Raw genomic sequence first — 19,732 nt, 5'->3', positions numbered from 1 at the left:
AAAACCGTATGGCATTTCTTTTCCTTCTGCGCCCTGCCGTGTGCCCGTACAGCAGTTTACGACCACATATGGGGTGTTTCTGTAAACTACAGAATCAGGGCCATAAATAATGAGTTTTGTTTTGCTGTTAACCCTTGCTTTGTAACTGGAAAAAAAATATTAAAATGGAAAATCTGCCAAAAAAGTGAAATTTTGAAATTGTATCTCTATTTTCCATTAAATCTTGTGCAACACCTAAAGGGTTAACAAACTTTGTAAAATCAGTTTTGAATACCTTGAGGGGTGTAGTTTCTTAGATGGGGGTCACTTTTATGGAGTTTCTACTCTAGGGTTGCATCAGGGGGGCTTCAAATGGGACATGGTGTCAAAAAAACTGTCCAGCAAAACCTGCCTTCCAAAAACCATACGGCGCACCTTTCACTCTACGCCCCGCTGTGTGGCCGTACAGTAGTTTACGGCCACATATGGGGTGTTTCTGTAAACTGCAGAGTCAGGGCAATAAAGATACAGTCTTGTTTGGCTGTTAACCCTTGCTTTGTTAGTGGAAAAAATGGGTTAAAATGGAAAGTTAGCCAAAAAAATGAAATTCTCAAATTTCATCCCCATTTGCCAATAACTCTTGTGCTACACCTAAAGGGTTAACGAAGTTTGTAAAATCAGTTTTGAATACCTTGAGGGGTGTAGTTTATAGAATGGGGTCATTTTTGGGTGGTTTCTATTATGTAAGCCTCGCAAAGTGACTTCAGAGCTGTAGTGGTCCCTAAAAATTTGGTTTTTGTAAATTTCTGAAAAATTTCAAGATTTGCTTCTAAACTTCTAAGCCTTGTAACATCCCCAAAAAATAAAATATCATTCCCAAAATAATTCAAACATGAAGTAGACATATGGGGAATGTAAAGGCATCACAATTTTTAGGGGTATTACTATGTATTACAGAAGTAGAGAAACTGAAACTTTGAAATTTACAAATTTTTCCAAATTTTTGTTAAATTAGGTATTTTTTGGTGCAAAAAAAATATTTTTTTTTACTTCATTTTACCAGTGTCATGAAGTACAATATGTGACAAAAAAACTATCTCAGAACGGCCTGGATAAGTCAAAGCGTTTTAAAGTTATCAGCACTTAAAGTGACTCTGGTCAGATTTGCAAAAAATGGCCTGTTCCTAAGGTGTAAAAAGGCTGTGTCCTTAAGGGGTTAATATATTTATCAGCAAAATTGCAGAAGGCCTCGATGGTAAGGTGTGTCTTTTTGCTGATGACACAAAGATTTGTAACAGGGTTGATGTTCCTGGAGGGATACACCAAATGGAAAAGTATTTAGGAAAACTAGAGGAATGGTCAAAAATCTGGCAACTAAAATTTAATGTTGATAAGTGCAAGATAATGCACCTGGGGCGTAAAAACCCAAGAGCAGAATATACAATCAGTGATACAGTCCTAACCTCAGTATCTAAGGAAAGGGATTTAGGAATGCTTGTGTGTATAGGGAGAGGCATTACCAGTGGAAAGAGGGAGGTGCTCATGCCGCTCTACAGAGCACTAGTGAGACCTAATTTGGAGTATTGTGCGCAGTACTGGAGACCATATCTCCAGAAGGATATTGATACTTTGGAGAGAGTTCAGAGAAGAGCTACTAAGAGCTATGATGGGTGGTAACATTCTCTTTTGTGGAACAATTCCTATCATATCTTTACAACTCTTCAGGCTATACTGGGAGTTATAATTTCACAATGTAGAAACTTATATGGCAAGGGCTATCCTGACTATGCAAATGGTATCTGTATTGATGCTGAATTCAGAAAGTCCTTAAACCCTTGTGTTAAAATAAAATAAAAAAAATCTAAATTTTCCCCATCATTCTGTACTCGATACCCCACAATGACAAAGTGAACACAGAATGTTAAAAATCTTTGCTAATTTATTAAAATGGAAAAACAAAAATATTGCATTTTCAGTTGGCAGTGATTATGATTACAGCCTCCAGTCTTCTTGGGTATGATGCCACAAGGTTTGCACATCAAGATTTGGTGATTTTCTGCCATACTTCTCTGCAATTCCTATCAAACTCTGTCAGGTTGCATGGGGACCGTAGTGTAAGCAGCCATTTTCAGGTCTCTCCAGATATGTTCGAGTGGATTCAAGCCAGGGCTCTAGCTCGGTCACTCAAGAGCATTGACAGAGTTGACCCTAAGCCACTCCTGTATTGTCTTGGCTGTGTGCTTAGGGTTATTGTCTTGTTTGAAGGTAAACCTTCGGCCCAATATCCATGTACTTTGCTCTATTAACCTTCCCCAACTTTGACCCAGATTGGTGGAATGCTGTAGTAATGGTGGGCCTTCTTCGACCTTCTGAAAGTTTCTCCCATCTGCACACAGAATCTTTGGAGCTCAGCCACAGTGACCAATGGTTTCTTGGTCATCTCTCTCACCAAGGCTCTTTTACTTAGTTTGGTTGGGCAGACAGCTGTAGGAAGAGATCTGGTTGTTCCAAACGTTTTCTTTTTAAGAATTATAGAGGCCATTTAAGAATTATGGAAGTTCCCAAGACTGTGGTCTTGGGAACTTCAGTGCAGCAAAAATGTTTTTTGCACCCTTCTCCAGATATGTGCCTCAACAAAATCACGTCTCCAGCTCTACAGCCAGTTCTTTTCTCCTCATGGCTTGATTTCTTCCCTGATATGCATTGTCAACTGTGGGACCTTACTGTATGTGGACAGGGGTGTGTCTTTTCAAATTATGTCCAATCAACTGAATTTACCGCCGGCGGACTTCAACCAAGGTGTAGAAACATCTCAAAGATGATCAAGAGAAATTGGTGGCTTCAATGCAAAATTTCAAGTCATAGCAAAGGGTCTGAATGCTTATGTTCATGCAAAAAAATTTGTTTTTCCCTTTCAATAAATTTGCAAACATTTCTAAAATTCTATTTTCATATTTTTTTATTAAGGGGAATTGAGGGCAGAAGGCCTCAACATAAAATGTGAAAAATGTGAAAGGGTCTGAAGACTTTTGGAATGCACTGGATATACTGACCTTGGTCCTGGTGATATATTTATGTAATGAGTTTGGTTCAGGTGCTGTATTTATGTGATGAGCTTGGTATGGCACAGCAACCACAGTATTTTAAACAGCACACTGTGCATAACATCCTCTCCATTGTCTGCTGTGGGACCTCCGAAAATAGTTGAACTTGTGCTCAGCTTTTTTCAGAAGTCCTATAGCAATTATCTGGTTTAATGTCACATAAGTGCATGAAAGTTGAATAGTGCAATCCAGTACCAAAAAACTCTAAAGCGGTACAGTTTGTCAGATATTTGTTACATGGTATTAACTTATTTACTTGCAGTGTTAAAAGAAGATAAACTTGTAGCACTCACCAGATTCCTTTGCAGCTCGTTTATTCGACATAAAACATGGTTGCGTGCACGTCCTCTATTGACCTGCCTGACGTCATCACTATGGCAATGACATACAAACATTCTTTAAAACCAGGCATTATTACATATCTTACTAAATGAATACTTCTAAATTGTTCTCATCTTTGAGACCTAGAGGTCCCATTGCATTTGTTTTTATTATCCAAGAGTCTTCTTTTTGAAGTAGGGCATGACATCTATCTCCTCCATTTTTTAATACTCCTGCTATTTCTATTCCTGCACATCCCCTCTTTTTTTGCGGATTCATCATGGATTTGCAAAAACGCTTCCGTTACAATAATACAACCGCATACATCACGGATCCGGTTGTATTATGTCTTCTATAGCCATAAAGGATTTGTCTTGAACACCATTGAAAGTCAATGGGGGACAGATCCGTTTTCTGTTGTGCCAGATTGTGTCAGAGAAAACGGATCTGTCCCTATTGACTTACATTGTGTGCCAGGACAGATCCGTTTGGCTCCGCTTTGTCAGGTGGAGAGCTGGCAGCGTTTTGGTGTCCGCCTCCAGAGCGGAATGGTGACTGAACGGAGGCAAACTGATGCATTCTAAGTGGATCCTTTTCCATTCAGAATGCATTAGGGCAAAACTTATCAGTTTTGGACCGCTTTTGAGAGCCCTGAACGGATCTCACAAAAGGAAAGCCAAAATGCTAGTGTGAAAGTAGCCTAACATGTGCTATCAATCTAGGTGATCCTATCCCTGTCTCAATGATTTTTTATGTTCTCTAAATCTCATATATCTTATGGATTTTTCCTATATGAAACCTCCCACATGGGCAAAATATAACATAAACCAAACACTGTGCCTTACATAAAATATTTCACAAGAGAATTTTTTATGTGGTCAGTGTTCAGCCTTTCGATTTATGATTAGATCAAAATACTTGAACATAGGGGGAGTGAAGCATATAGTGAGACAGTTTATTTCAGGCCAGGCACAGTATTTGGTTTATGTTGTGTTTTGCCCATGTTGGAGGTTTTATATAGGAAAAAAACATAAGATATCTATATGTGAGATTTAGAAAACAAAAAAAATCCATTGAGACAGGGATAAGGTCACCTAGATTGATAGAACATGTTAGAGAAGTGCACAGAGGGGATAGTGATGTTCTCACATGTGCAGGAATAGAAGTAGTAGGAGTATTGAAAAATGGAGGAGATAGACATCACTCACTACTTCAAAAAGAAACCTCTTGGATAATAAAACAAAATACAATGGGACCTCTAGGTTTCAATGATCAGAACTATTTAGCAGTATTCATTAAGTAAGATATGTAATAATGCCTGGTTTTAAAGAATGTATATCGTTGTCATAGTGATGACATCCAGCCGGGCATAAAAAGGACGTGCGCTCTGGCGCCATCACATGGGAGGCCAAACAAAGCGAAATGGCCGTCGACTGTAGTTGAGTGAGTGCCCGCACCGGCAACCATGTTTTATGTCGAATAGGCGGATGGTGAAGGAGTCGTAACCAGGCCAGAAAATATCACTAGATAAGTCTCTATTTGCTAAAGTGCAGAATAGGATTATGACATAGGGTAGGAAACAGTGCAGGCCTGAGCTCCACCCGCACCACTGTCCATACCAACTTGAACGATCCACCGTAAATGGCAGCTCCTAACTTGGCGACATTCCCTAACTTAACTAGGTGGCGCAGCCTTATCCTAGTGTAACAAAAGAATAATCAAACAGAAACAGGTCATAACCAAACAGGCAAACCAGGACCAGATCAGAATGCAAAGCTAAGTCAAAATCAAGCCAGAGTCCAGACCACAGAGATACGTCAGAACCAACACATGATACAAACACAGTCAGGGTCAGTGCCAGGAGATCATGTCAGAGGAACAATTGGCAGTTAGGCTCAAGGTGAGGGACAATCCAAAAGTCAGAATACCAAGGATCCTAGTGAGGCTAAGAAGGCCAATCACAGGCAATTGTGGCCAGCAGTTGCGTATTTAAATAGCCCTCTGGCAGGAAGCACATGACGCCAGTGTTGAGTATCAATGTCCTGGCATCTCTGTTCTCTGATGGTCTATCAGTGGGCTGGTTGCTGCAGCAACTGAGTTATGGCGGCCATGCCGCAGCAAGGCAGGTGAGTGCATTGCAAAGAGTAGTAGTATATTCAACAGTAATAAGGCACAGTTCCAAGTACTGTAGATCATAGTACACAACCTCCCCAATAAACACATATGAAGGTTGTAGTTGTAGGCCTTCTTCTCTTTATCTTTCTGAAGTCTGTCAACAGAACAATAGGCTGGCAATAATGTTCTAGGTAAATAGTTCAGTAACAGTGGTGTGCCTCAGGTGATTGGCAGCACCTTTACACAGGCAGTTATCGGGAACAAACTTTCCTAGGAATACTCCATATTGATAACTGCCCCAATCATTGCCCCCTGTAAAGGGGCCTTTATACACACTGAAACAAACCCTCATCCATGTGGAAAGTAAAGTCAGGATATGTTTCAGCCTCTGAGTAAAAAAAAGTATTTATTTAGAAAATAGTGAAGATATGAAACATGCCACATAACATATTATCATACTACAATTAAGCTGGACAACACTTTTAATGTGGTTTGTTGCACATGCTATACAGTTTACTTGAAAGCCAGAGACAATGAAGGTTCAATCTAGTTTGTTTTAAAGATGTACTCCACCAATACAATGGGAATTAATCTCTTTGTCCCACTAGTCCAACGCTGTCTCTTTCCCAATGATGATGACTTCATATCTCTTGTAGCCATGGGCACAGATACAATAGTGCAGGTGAGACACGATGTACACCACTAGGAAAGCAATGATGGCATTTCAGGATACACCTTAAACTCAAAATTAGTAGTTAAAAAATTCTTAAAAGGAATTTATCACCTATAATCTTTATTACTAATTGTAACCAGACTCAAATTATCTTTTTCTAATTCCATATTTTGTACATGATTAGGGGCAGCTATCTTGCCTGAGTTTCCATTAAAGGGGTTTTCCAGGATTTTCATATTGATGGCCTATCATCAGGATAAGTCAATCAATAGGTTGGTGGGGTCCAACTCCCAGCAACCCCCCTCATTCAGTTGTTTGAGGAAGTCATGATGCTGTCACAACCAGACAGCTGAGAAGCTCTAATAGAAGCCTTTCAGAACCTCCTCCTTGAGTTCTCTTTGTTGTGGTATTCAGTTCCTCATCTCGTTAGCCTCTCTCAGCTGTCATGTAGCTGGACTGATTGCATCCCTTTAAATTCCGCCCCATAATGCATTACTGGGCGGCTTATACTTCTTCCTGGAGTGTGTGTGCATGCTTATCCTGTTTTCCTGTCTGCTACAAAGTTAAGTGCTGTACATTTATCTGTTATTTTCTGTTTGCTGGATCCCAGATGACCCTGACTCCCTCCGTGTCTGGTGTAGGGAGCCGGTGGTCGTGTCCCCTCACTATTGTAGGGTGTTCAGGGGTTATATAGTCGAGGTACGTGGCTATGCAACCATCCAACTCTGGGATCTTTGCATAGGCTGAGCAGCCAGGGAAAGTGCTAGGTCTTGTGCAGGGGTCTCCCCTTGGTTCCTTGGCTTTGGATCCAGTGAGTCATATATGCATGTTGCATTGTCTTGTTTCCCGTACACCGTCCGTGACAGGTGCTCACCACAGCTACGGTGAGCCCCACGGCCTCTTCGCAGCTAACCAAGCACTGCACCATTGATTTGATAGCAGATGTACTTGATATCGCAGCTAAGCCCCATTCACTTGAATGGGACTGAGCTGCTCCTAGGCAATGTGACTGATGAATGTGACACCACATGGCCTAGAAAGAGGCTTAAGCGCTCAAAGAGCATCATCGTACAGCTGACTGGTGAGGGTGCCAGGAGTCTGACTTCCTGCCAATCACATGCTGATGTCCTGAGGATAGGCCATCAATATGAAAATCCTGGAAAATCCCTTTATAGGGCATCTGTCAGCAGATTTGACCCTAAGAAAGTGGCGGACCTGTTGCATGTGTGTTTGTCAGTTTAAGGTATCTTTATTGGTCTCAGGTTCATAAGTGCCCGCATTGCTGAGAAAAATGTAAAGTTTTAATATATGCAAATGAGCCTCTAGGAGCAACGGGGGTGTTGCTGTTACACCTAGAGGCTCCGCTCTCTATGGAAATGCTGAGCCCTTTACACTTTGATTGGCAGGGACAGACAGTGTAAACATGATCACATCTGGCCCTGTCTTCTCCTGAAGTCAAAGTGCAGAGAGCACAGCAGTTGCAGAGAAAGTTGAGCCTCTAGGGGCAACAGCAATGCTCCGTTGCTCCTAGAGGTTTATTTGCCTGTATTAAAGCATCATTTTTCTCAGCAATGCAGGCACATATGAACCTGTGGGTCCTTTAAGCTGGGTTCACACCTGAGCGTTTTACAGCGCGTTCCTACGCGCTGTAAAACGCTCAACAGGCAAGAACCAATGATTCCCTTAGGGCATGGTCCTCACCTGAGCGTTTTACAGCGCGTACGAACGCGCTGTAAAACGCCCTACGCCCCAAGAAGTACAGGAGCTTCTTTGGGGCGTAATGTCGCGCGTTCCCGCCCATAGACTTCCGGGAACGCGCGACAATGGGCGTTTGCTTGTTCCAGAGCCGAGTATGAAAACGCCCGATAAAATCGTGCATACAGAGTACGCTCAGGTGTAAACCCAGCGCTAATGACACTCATTCAGACATTCTTTACAGCAGCCACATGGACCATAGGAACCTCTGGCCTGGAGATGATTCACTGACTTCTATGGGAGTGTGTTCTGAGCATGTTTAAATATATTAGTATTATAATGATTTCCTCTATATCTGACCTGTATCATCTACATGTCATTCTGAAATTTGTTTATGCTGGTAGTCTGATTCTGCAAGAAGTGCTGTATGACAAGATAGAGAGAAAAAAGAAAGAACATCCGTAATGCAATTAGTTTTTGGATGGTTTCTAAAAGATTAATGGTTTGACAAAGCTTGTGTACTTTCCCACCAGTTCTGTAAAAAAGCGCATTGTAACTTGACATAGCACAGTGAAACAGAGGGCTTTTGTTGTGCCATTCATTAGAACAATTCATTAATAAATGCACATCTTGACCACAAGCAAAATGCTTCAATCTGCATTATTTATGAAGTTTGTTAAACTAATTTTTATACAGCATTTCTGCCCAAGCATAAGCAGGTCTAGTAGAGAATAATGCATTCCATGGTGGTATTTTCCACATGAATTTTAATGAACTGTAGCCTCATAACTAGCATTTATACATACAGATACAATTCTCTAGCTTTATACTGCATTACAGCTTACATGGAATATGCAAGCTGATTACAATGCAGCACAATATGGAAAAGACCAGAATATTCAGAATTTTGTTTGCCATTTTAGCTCCCTTTATTAGACTGATTGGCTGATCCTATGCTATGAAAAATGTAGTAAACATGCATGACATTGAGAAATGTAATCACTAACTAGACTTGGAAAACAACCCTTTCTGTAATAATGAGTTATTCATGCAAAATGTCAGAGTAAGAGCATCATTTATTTTTTAATGCTAACATGTATAATATGTGCATTGACCTGAATAGGCACTAAAAACCAAAGCTAAGGAAAACAGCCACAATCAGAAGGGGTGATGGAATAGGACAACACAGAGGCCAGGACATGTCAAACTGTCACTCTATTTACTATAATTGTGCACACAGTGAACATGCCATAAAAACGTAAAGCGGTCATCCGAGGCTGGAAATGGCCCCCCATACACCCGGGCCCCTCACACTGTTTCTACTTCCCTGGCTCCCTGCGCCGCTTCTGGTACCCGCACTGCCGCAGCTGCTTTTCCGCATGAGACTCCCTAGCATCGCGGGTGACGCTAGGGAGGCTGGTCCCCGTCACCGCCTGCCATTGGTATCTTCCCCATGACACAGGATATTTTCATCTGCGCACGGGGAGAAGCAGCTGCAGCAATGCGGGGACCAGGAGTGGAGCAGGGAGCCAGATGAGTAGTATTAGTGTGTGTGCGCCATTTCCAGCTTCTGATAACCCCTTTTACTTTCACACTAGCGTTTTTGCTGGATCCGGCAGGGTTAAGCAAAAAACACTTCCGTTACTGATAATACAACCGTCTGCATCCGTTATGAACCGATCCGATTGTATCATCTTTAACATTGCCAAGACGATCAGTCATAAACTCCATTGAAAGTCAATAGAGGACGGATCAGTTTTCTATTGTGGCAGAGAATATGGATCCGTCCCCATTGACTTGCATTGGGGGTCATGCTGGATCCGTCTTGCTCCGCATCCCAGGACGGAAAGCAAACTACAACATGTTGCGGTTTGCTTTCCGGTATGGGAACACAACTAAACGTAACAGAATGCATTTTGGAGCGTTCCATTCTGTTCAGTTTTGTCCCCATTGACAAAGAATGGGGACAAAACTGAAGCGTTTTTTTTTCTGGGATTGAGCACCTATGACGGATCTCAATACCGGAAAACTAAAACGCTAGTGTGAAAGTAGCCTTAAGAGTAATTGTGAAATAAAATGTTCCCAGTATCAATAGGGTCCCATCTCGCTGCATATCTAGTTACTACTGAGTTAAGATGTTATTGCCAGAGAGAGCCTAATAGGTCATATGGACAGGGACGCTAAAATGGCAGCCACTGACTTCATTGCTCCACAACTCTCCACGTAACAGCAAGAATTTCCTAGATATCTACACAATCCAAAAAACTATAGCAGGATTTCATATCACCATTATGACTTCTACACTGTCATCTCATCAGAACAACTGAACCATACACGCTGGCTGAAACTTGACACTGAAGCATTTACATACTGAAGAATCTTCATACTGGGCTAGACAGATCATCCTTTTTCTCCTTTACTGGAAACCTAAGGATCAAGACCACCAATTGACATTCTGGTCTCACTGACTTAGATGGAAGTACCTTTTTAAGATCTCAAGAAAGTTCTGTTTTTGAGATACTTTCAAATATGTTTGACTAAAATACTGTAAACCAAATTACAGCAAATACTTTAACTTCCTAAGTTTTACTTAAAGGGGTTATCCCATCACTAATGTAAAAAGTGAAAATCAGACATCATATAATACATAACAATCGGTTTCTAACAAATCTAGAACCATCCCTGTATCTCTCATGGATGCAGACATCTCCCCATTCATTGCTCTGCTTGATTTATATCAATCGGAAACCTCCAGGGAGTGTCTTATCTGCTGCAGCTCAGGGGGCGTGTCCATGCTCTCCCTATCACAGCTCAGGGGACGTGTCCATTCTGCTGTAGATCTCTCCCTATCAGAGCTCAGGAGGCAGTTGAAGGATGAAACTGAGCATGTGCAACTAAACAACAATCATACATGACCTAATTGAATCCCATGATTTAACTTATAAAGAAAACATGGCTCGATGAAAATGCAGGTCCCATACTGGAAGCTACATTACCCCAAAAACTACTGAGTGCTGCACTGTGAGAGACAGGGATACAGCTCATGCCGTGAGAAACAAGTCCTCACACAACTACGTTAATGGAAAAATTAAGTCATGGAATGCAACAAAGGAAAAAAAAGAAAAAACACTTGGCCTGCTGTTGTACACCAAGAGGCATAATACACGGCAATACAGAAGTATATTCTATAGGTGATCAAGGGCATCGTCAGCTACCCTAGCAGGATTTAAACTCTGTTCTCTGCTATCTTCAATACTCCAATAGACTTCGTATGCATGCTCAATGACCAATGATTAGCAGCTGGATCCACAGCATGACAATCTACAAATCAGTGGCAGGAATCCAAGAGTCTACCTCAAATTCCCACTACAGATTTTGTGGGAAATACATGCCAAATGTTTCTGACATGTATTTTATGCCATGTGAATTCACCCTTCAAGGCCCATTTAGACGTGTGAATTATTGATGAAACTATGCGACCAGCGAGTACTTGAGCGAGTCTTTAACATTTGGAGAACAAACAACTATATGGATCATCATGTATGTGCATTTACTCATCGATTTTATAAACAATGTGTAATTCATGCCAACAAATAATGTTTGTTATGTCAGCATATAAGATGTGAATGACAAAAGAAGCATCGTTTGATCATGGTATGGTTTTACACTGTTCAATAACTGGCCACTTTTGCTCAATAATATGATTTTTTGAACAATTATCCACATGTCTTAAGGGGCCTTTAGTGATATTACTTTATATATAACAATATGCATTTGGTCAGGAAGTGTTTGCCTGGCACCCAGCAAACTCAAATTCTTCCATCAAACGTCCCTGTAGTTAACCATCAATTAGTCAGGGCAACATTTCACAATCAGCATAGTGAATAAAGTTTTTTTTGTAAGGCAGTCAACCTATAAAATGTGCATGTGGTAGCTCTAATAGAAGAAGATATGGATACATTAACCTACTGGAAATTCAACAGATCTCAGTAAAGGGGTAATCCGGTTGTTAACAGTTATCCCCTATCCATAGCATAGGGGATAAATATTAGATCGGTGAAGTCCTACTGAAGGGGCACCTACCAATCACGAGAATCGGTATCCTTCAGAGCCCCCCAAAATGAATGGAGCAGCAAGGTTGGGCATGCTCATTGCCACTCCATTCATCTCTATGGGAGTTCCAGAGACAGTTGAATACCTAGCTTAGCTATTCCCAGAACACCCATAGAGATAAACATCCCGACCTGCTGTTCTGTCCATTTCAGCAGGCTCTGAGGGGTATAGGGTACCCCTTCTCATGATCATAGGGTTCCCGGCAGTAGGACCCTCACCATGTAATTGTTATCCTCTAACCTGTGGATAGGGGATATCATTTATCAACCGGAATAATCCTTTAAGACAACCCATTCTGCATATACTTTTTTACGCAGACTGCATGGCTGTATTCTTGATATTATGTATTATACTGTATATCTTGCTATTCATGTGATAAATAATCTATTCTGTCTCTGGGTGGCAAAAGATAGGAGAAATTGTGTTGCTGAATGCAAGAGCAATTTCTTAACCTAATAGCAGAGGAGTCCAAGTACCATAGGTGAACCTTAATCCCAGCATATTGTTGTATATTGGTCAACATTACTGATAACTATATATCAGATGCTATAGACATTATTTAGCTACATTAAAAGGGTTTTCCAGGAGTAAAATATTGATAGCTTATTCTCTGAATAGGTCATCAATATCTGATCAGTAGGCGTCCATCAACCGCCACTCCAGTGATCATCTGTTTGAAGAGGCTGCTGTGGCCTCTTCCGAGGTCAGTGACATCACGTTCATTGATCACATAGCCTATGTGTAGTTTAATCCCATTCATGTGAATGGGCCTGGGCTGCAATACTGATCACAGACACTATACATACAGACACAATGTACATAACTGTGATTGGCATGCTGGAAAGACACTGCAACATTTTCAAATTGCTGATTGGATTGGCTGGGATCCTAGGAGTCAGGATATTGATGACCTTTGTAGTTATACTGTATAAGGATTGTTTTTTGCAAGATGATTTTTTATAAGGGTGCCATTTTGAACTACATCTAAAGTACTGAAAATGTTGCTTTAACAGAGTTCACTGTACAGTATAAATGACATGTTGCCATGTTCACTATGATGACGTTGCGGGCAGTTTTTTTGCGGAATAAGATGATGTTTCATTGATACCATTTCGGAGTACAAATTATTTTTTCTCTCCTTTTTGGGAGGCTAGATGAACAAAAAAATATCAGGTCTGGCATTATTTTTTAAGGGTCCATTCACACGTCTGTGTGTGTTTTGCGAATCCGTGGATCCGCAAAACATGGACATCGGCGATGAGCGTTCAGCATTTTGCGGACCGCACATCGTCGGCACTTAATAGAAAATGCCTATTTTTGTCCACAATTGCGGACAAGAATAGGACATGTTCTATTTTTTTCGGGAACGGAATTGCGGAACCGGAAGTGCGGATCCGCAATTCCGGAGCCGGGCAGCACATCGTGCTTCCCCCATAAAAATTAATGGGTCCGCAATTCGGAATGAATGGGTCCGCAAAATGCGGAACAAAATTATGGACGTGTGACTAGACCCTTACACTGCTTATATATCAGTTGTATCCGGCCAGATGTTTAAGGTCAGTTGCTGGACACAACTAATATATGTGTACTGCACAAATACGGAGTCTATACAGCGACAGGAAAATACAGTATGCAGCGTTTTTCTGTCTAGTACTGGATGAATATGAACGATCCCACAAAAAAACTAGGGGATCAGTTCTGGCTTCAGTTCCCCTATGGCAGTGATGGCTAACCTTGGTACTCCAGCTGTAGTGAAACTACAACTCCCAGCATGCTCCATTTATTTCTATAGCGTTCTAAGAGCAGCCAAGCAAGGGGGGCATCTTGGGAGTTGTAGTTTTACTACAGCTGGAGTGCCAAAGCTGGAGTGACAAGGTTAGCCATCACTGCCCTATGGCATGTTCTGCACCACGCTGGTAAGGAACTGGGCAGGATCACCAAATATATGTGAAGCTGGCCTTTACCATATGCTGAATTTTTTTTAAAGCAAAATGTAGGAAGATGAATATTATTTATGAAAATATATTTTATGTTGATAAATTGCAGTTGTTGGTCATTTTGCAGGAATACGATTTTGTTATTTCTAAACTTATATATTAAAAAAACTAATGATCTAGTAATGTATATAAAGCAGAATATATTCTGTATGACTACAGCATTAACTGAGAATGGCAAACAAGTTGAAGCAAGTTATAAAAATGTGCATTCCATCTTCCCATAGTTCACCCCAAAGCACTGCAGAAAGTCAGAAGAGAAATATTTTATGTACTTATCGTAAATGACAAAAATCTTCAATGTATACTCTTCTGAATAAAGAAATGAAATACTGGCAGCTAAATGGATGTTTAATATCCACGGATATGTTTTTGTCTTCCAATCATGCGTAATGTGAGTGATGGTGGAGTATAGCCAGTTAGCTGTGAGGTTGGCAGAGTTACAGGCTGAATGGCACAAAACTGGCACTGATGTAAAGCTGGTCACTTTTAAATAAGGAACAAATATGCATGGCAATTGGAGACAGGCGAAACAGCTTTAGGAGTCCATATTTAGTTCCAAAGCAGAGACAGAAACTTGGCATACTCTGTCTCCTGCTCATCTACTGCTAGATAATGTGCCATTTCTTACTTCTTAAGTGAAAGTATAATAGCAGATACATGTTATTTTACACATTAAAAAAAAAAGCACATATCGCAAATAAACTGCAGAAATAAATTTTCAATGTTACAAATTTAATCAAACACAAGACTGTCAAACACAGGAAGGATTGTCTGTTTTGTTTTGCTCAGAAATAATGCCCTATCTATTCATGGGCTGTGTCTAGTATTGTAAGTCAACCTCATTTACTTGCATAGGGATGAACGGTGGTACCAAACACAGCTCATAGTCAGATGTGGCACTGTTTCTGGGAAAGAAACAGATCCTTTTATTAAAAAGTCCTGGCCAACCCCTTCAAGTGTTCATAAGAGGGATTAAACAGTCTTAAAGGTCAAATAAGGATCATGTAAGCATTATCCCTTTTACTCACAATTAACGTAAAGGGTATGCCCTACCAGGATAGGCGTGTTTACTTGTGCAATGCCAATGATGGCCATCTTGCCCTTTGATTGATGGGAGAAGGATGCAACAGGAAGTACATGCTGTATGAAGAACATCACTTCCTTCCTGCCCATTGGCTAACGGAGATCACCTAACTGCTTTACAAGGTGCTGCTGAGGTCCTCCTCCCCCATTTGGGTTTTTCGGAGGTTTTACATCCACTAACAATACTATTCATGCATTATACAGCAGGTTTAGTAAAGAGAAATGTTGTAACAGACTCTATGAACATTACTCTAAATAATATAAAATATACAAGCCCTTACTCTATGGCAAAACATTCCGCTATGGTAATACGGTATCTAACATGCTCAGCACGTTGTACATTAATACCAGTTGTTCACAGACTTTCCTAGTAACATACAGTACATACTCATTAAACACATATAATAAAAGTTACCTCAATATAAGGAACGATTTTGCACGAGAAATCCTCCAGCAACCACTTTTTTGTTAGTTCATGAAATATTACCAACGGAAGGCAGAAGAAAATAATCAAAAAATCCCAGAAGGCCAAATTTGCCAAAAGTGAGTTGGATATGCTTCTCATATAGTAGTTATGGCAAACTATGCACATTACAGCCATATTACCCATAATCCCAATAACAAATATAATGATGGATAAGCACATGACTGCATATGCTCCATACGAATCTTCTGTTAAAGGGTAAAATGGGTTCTTTATGCGCAGCTTTTTATTTGTTGTGTTCTTTGGTACTAAAGCTTGGTTAACTTCCATACTATCAGAGAACACTTTCAAATCATTAGTCGCAAAGGGTACTGATCCGTTTAAGGACAATGCGTGAGGCTCTGTCTCTTTTCCAACATTTGAACTCTGCAAAGTTTCATTCAAATCCACTAAGAATTTTTTCTCACTGCTTGTTTTGTTTGAGCTGTCATTTGACTTCTTCCACTGATGTTCATACGTTTCCCTTTTATTTCTGTCACGGATGTCTACCATGGCATTATATTCCTGATGCTGCTCAGGTGGTTTAGCTTTATACCTGGTTTCCATGGTGGTGTAGCTAAGCTTCCTCTGCTCCCGGGGAATGGTTTCAGATTGCATATTTGGTGCAGGTGTTCTCTGTTCTTGTTTGCCATCTTGCTGAAGTGAATTCTGCTCAGTTGAAGTAGAGTCTGTAGGTTTGCTTAAGCTTGGATGTAAAAATGTACAAATAATGTTCCTTAAAACACCATCTGGAATAGACTTCTTGTCAACAGTTTGACTTCTTGACCTTCTAGAATACACTCTGTCCAGAAAAAGAGATTGATCAGGGCACCAGGTTGTGCCATCTTTATCTTCCACCTTGTTTAAGTCATCTTGCAATTTATGATTGCTCACTATGGATGCTCCGAAAAATGCAAAAAATATTGTGTAAAATGGTAACTGCATGTTTAATCGAAAACATTCAGTTAAAAGCGAGAATTAAATAGCTGGTTCCGTGCATGTCACTCGATTCCAGAGCGCCAGACAAAAGCAGTCAGAACAGACAGCGAAATAATATGGTGTAAATAAATTACACACTCCCTGGAGTAGTTTCACCTTTGAAACATAGTGTAAATGACTGCAGTTCAACGAGTGGGAGTCATTCCAGCATCACTGCACAAGCTGTTAGTAGAAAAAGTTCAGGTTGGCAATGCTGTACATTCATACAAATACCAGGGCTCCACCCTTTTTGTGCCACTGTCTTTGTACGAACTGTTCGCTTTCCCTTGGCTGCTCATTTAAATTTTCTTTCAGTGCTTCATTGCAAAGACATCGAGGGGCAGCTTTTACTCCTCTTAATGATCACAAATGAAAATAATCCCTCCCAGGCTCAGAGTAAACAGGTTGCAGAGATGTCATCAGATCAGATTAAAGGCTGGACATAGAAAGACAGACAACAGGCTTCCACAGACGGAAAGAGAGACCAGACTTGGCAATTTTCTTGAATTTTCCTTTGTCTGACTTCTGGGCAGTGTAGGTGAAGATGAGGTGAAGAAGCACTCTTGGTTGCCAAGGTGCAGAAGAAGGACCTCTGTTTCTGAAAGCTTGTCCCTGGTTGTTCTGCTGCTGTCACTGACGAGAGCCCCGCCTGCAGGGTTTACAAGCCTATTCTCTGCGCCTGTGTGTGGCTCTAAACGAGACAGCCTCTCTCCTCCCTTCTGTACGCTATCTCTCCATCTAATGTCACTCTACACAATTATCACACCTTGCTGTGTGCCCTCGCATGTATCTGCTTGCATCTCAAATCAGACGGGAGGCTGCCTAAAAGCAAGAATGGCATTTTGAGGCAGTATCACATGCCCGATTAGATTTTCCAAACAAAGAAAAGATAATCCTTTACCTCAGTACATTGTAGTAGTACTTGCGGCAGCGGTGCCATTCTCTGTCTGGGCATAGCTAGTTCTCCTAGCTCTGAAGCTGACACAAAGGCAACGCAGGAGGGGGAGTGGGGGAATGAACAGAAGCTGTTAATGCTGCAAGTAAGATCTAGAAGCAGCTGGCTGAATTCTGCAGTAAAAGCCAAAATGGTGATACCTTTAATGACGTAAAACTATGGTCGTCTCGTCACACATTCACAATTGTTTATTTGTTCCATATATGCATTGTAAGTTGGGATGGAGGATATTGCATCCTTGACATGTGTGTTAATATAAAATATCAACTAGCAAAATTGTAATAAAACCAAAATGTTTCTGTACAAATCTAGCTCCTGGAGAGCATTATCGAGCGCAAGATGGAAAAACAACAGCAATAACTACAGGAGGAGCTAAAATCCAAACTTCACATTGCCTGGGGACAAACACATTCATTTCTTTCTCAAGTCTAAGGAGGTCAAATACACTGTGTAATGTCAAAAACTAAGCTGGAAAAAAAAAATCAGCCATGCAATCAAGTGAAATATATATATAGAGAGAGAGAGAGAGAGAGAGAGAGAGGGAGAGAGAAAGAAAGAAAGAAAGAGATTACAATATATTGTACAGACAGAATCTCAGAAGGCTAGGCTATGCTTTGTGTTTTAACAGAATGGCTGAAATGTAATACCATGGAAACTTGCTGAACCCATCTTCAGTCAATCAGAAGGGGGTGGGGTATTTGGGTAGTCTAGTCATAACAGACTCATCAACAAAATCCATCATATTTGTCAGAACAAATAGGCCAATACTCCACTTTAGATCCTCCTCTAATCCAGAGCCAGAGTCCCATGCTCCTCTGCCGTTACGAGTTTACATTGCTATAGCAATGATGTGCCGTACACACTGCATCCTCAGGTCTGTATGGCATGGCTGATGTAAACTGAGATTTGTGGGGAACTAACGTATGTAATAATTTAACCACTTTTGGACCACCCATTGGCTACATATGTCCAGGTAGTCCGCATGTAACTCTGCAAGGAAATTCCTGAATGTCCATACTTGTACAGAATATTTTTTTAAATCTGATATTTATTAAGATTTAAATCATGAATATTCAAACATAACCCAACTCCCAGACCTTCATCCTACCTCACTGCTCCGGTATAAAAGATAATATGCATATCTCTTGTCATATAGAATGGAATATTTGAAGATTATACTATTCAATAACCAAAAATTGAATACTAATCTTAATGTCTACTCAAAGATCTTAAAAACATCTGTCATAACAGACGGAGACTCACAGAATAGGAAACAAAAAGATGAAAATGGGAAATTAATCATTTTCATATATTGTTACCAAGTGCATTGATTGAAGTTACATTCTATTTCATATTAGCTTTTTGGCAACTGTACCTGGGGTATCTATCTTTTATTAATTTATTCATGAATTCTATTCTACTAGGTCCCATAAGACAAACTTTAAAGGAGTTTTCCAGGATTTTTATATTGATGACTTATACTCAGGATGGGTAAAATAAAAAGTTAAAGAGCAGCAGCCACGGACCTCAGGCAGGGATCAAACAGGTAGCGGAGTCCAGGAATACAAGTACGAATTAGGAACACAAGCAGATATCAGGATCCTTAGCAGGACACAAGGTCAGTGCGGTCACATGACCTAACCCATAAAGCACAGGAAGTGACGCACACCGGCCCTTAACCCCTTAAGGACACAGCCCTATTTCACCTTAAGGACCAGGCCATTTTTTGCAAATCTGACCACTGTCACTTTAAGTGCTGATAACTTTAAAACGCTTTGACTTACCCAGGCCGTTCTGAGATTGTTTTTTCGTCGCATATTGTACTTCATGACACTGCTAAAATTGGGTCAAAAAAGTTAATTTTTTTGCATAAAAAAAATACCATATTTACCAAAAATTTTGAAAAATTTGCAAATTTCAAAGTTTCAGTTTCTCTACTTCTGTAATACATAGTAATACCCCCAAAAATTGTGATGACTTTACATTCCCCATATGTCTACTTCATGTTTGTAGCATTTTGGGAATGACATTTTATTTTTTGGGGATGTTACAAGGCTTAGAAGTTTAGAAGCAAATTTTGAAATTTTCTGAAATCTTCAAAATCCCACTTTTTATGGACCAGTTCAGGTTTGAAGTCACTTTGTGAGACTTACATAATAGAAACCACCCATTCTAGAAACTACACCCCTCAAGGTATTCAAAACTGTTTTTACAAACTTTGTTAACCCTTTAGGTCTTCCACAACACTTCATGGCA

At 40.4% G+C, this 19,732-nt stretch overlaps 1 protein-coding gene across 1 annotated transcript in view; it reads right to left on the bottom strand.

Moving 5' to 3' along the window:
* Positions 1-17,190, bottom strand: part of GPR37 (G protein-coupled receptor 37) — a 45,214-nt gene extending 28,024 nt beyond the window's left edge. The window contains exon 1 of the mRNA XM_044276933.1: positions 15,496-17,190. Coding sequence (XP_044132868.1) covers positions 15,496-16,488 — 993 coding nt within the window. The 5' untranslated portion in view covers positions 16,489-17,190. The remainder of the gene's footprint in view (positions 1-15,495) is intronic.
* Positions 17,191-19,732: the final 2,542 nt, after the last annotated feature.

This window comes from Bufo gargarizans, chromosome 2 (assembly GCF_014858855.1).
Source record: "Bufo gargarizans isolate SCDJY-AF-19 chromosome 2, ASM1485885v1, whole genome shotgun sequence".
NCBI lineage: Eukaryota > Metazoa > Chordata > Amphibia > Anura > Bufonidae > Bufo > Bufo gargarizans.
This window is presented reverse-complemented; position numbering and strand designations above follow the sequence as displayed.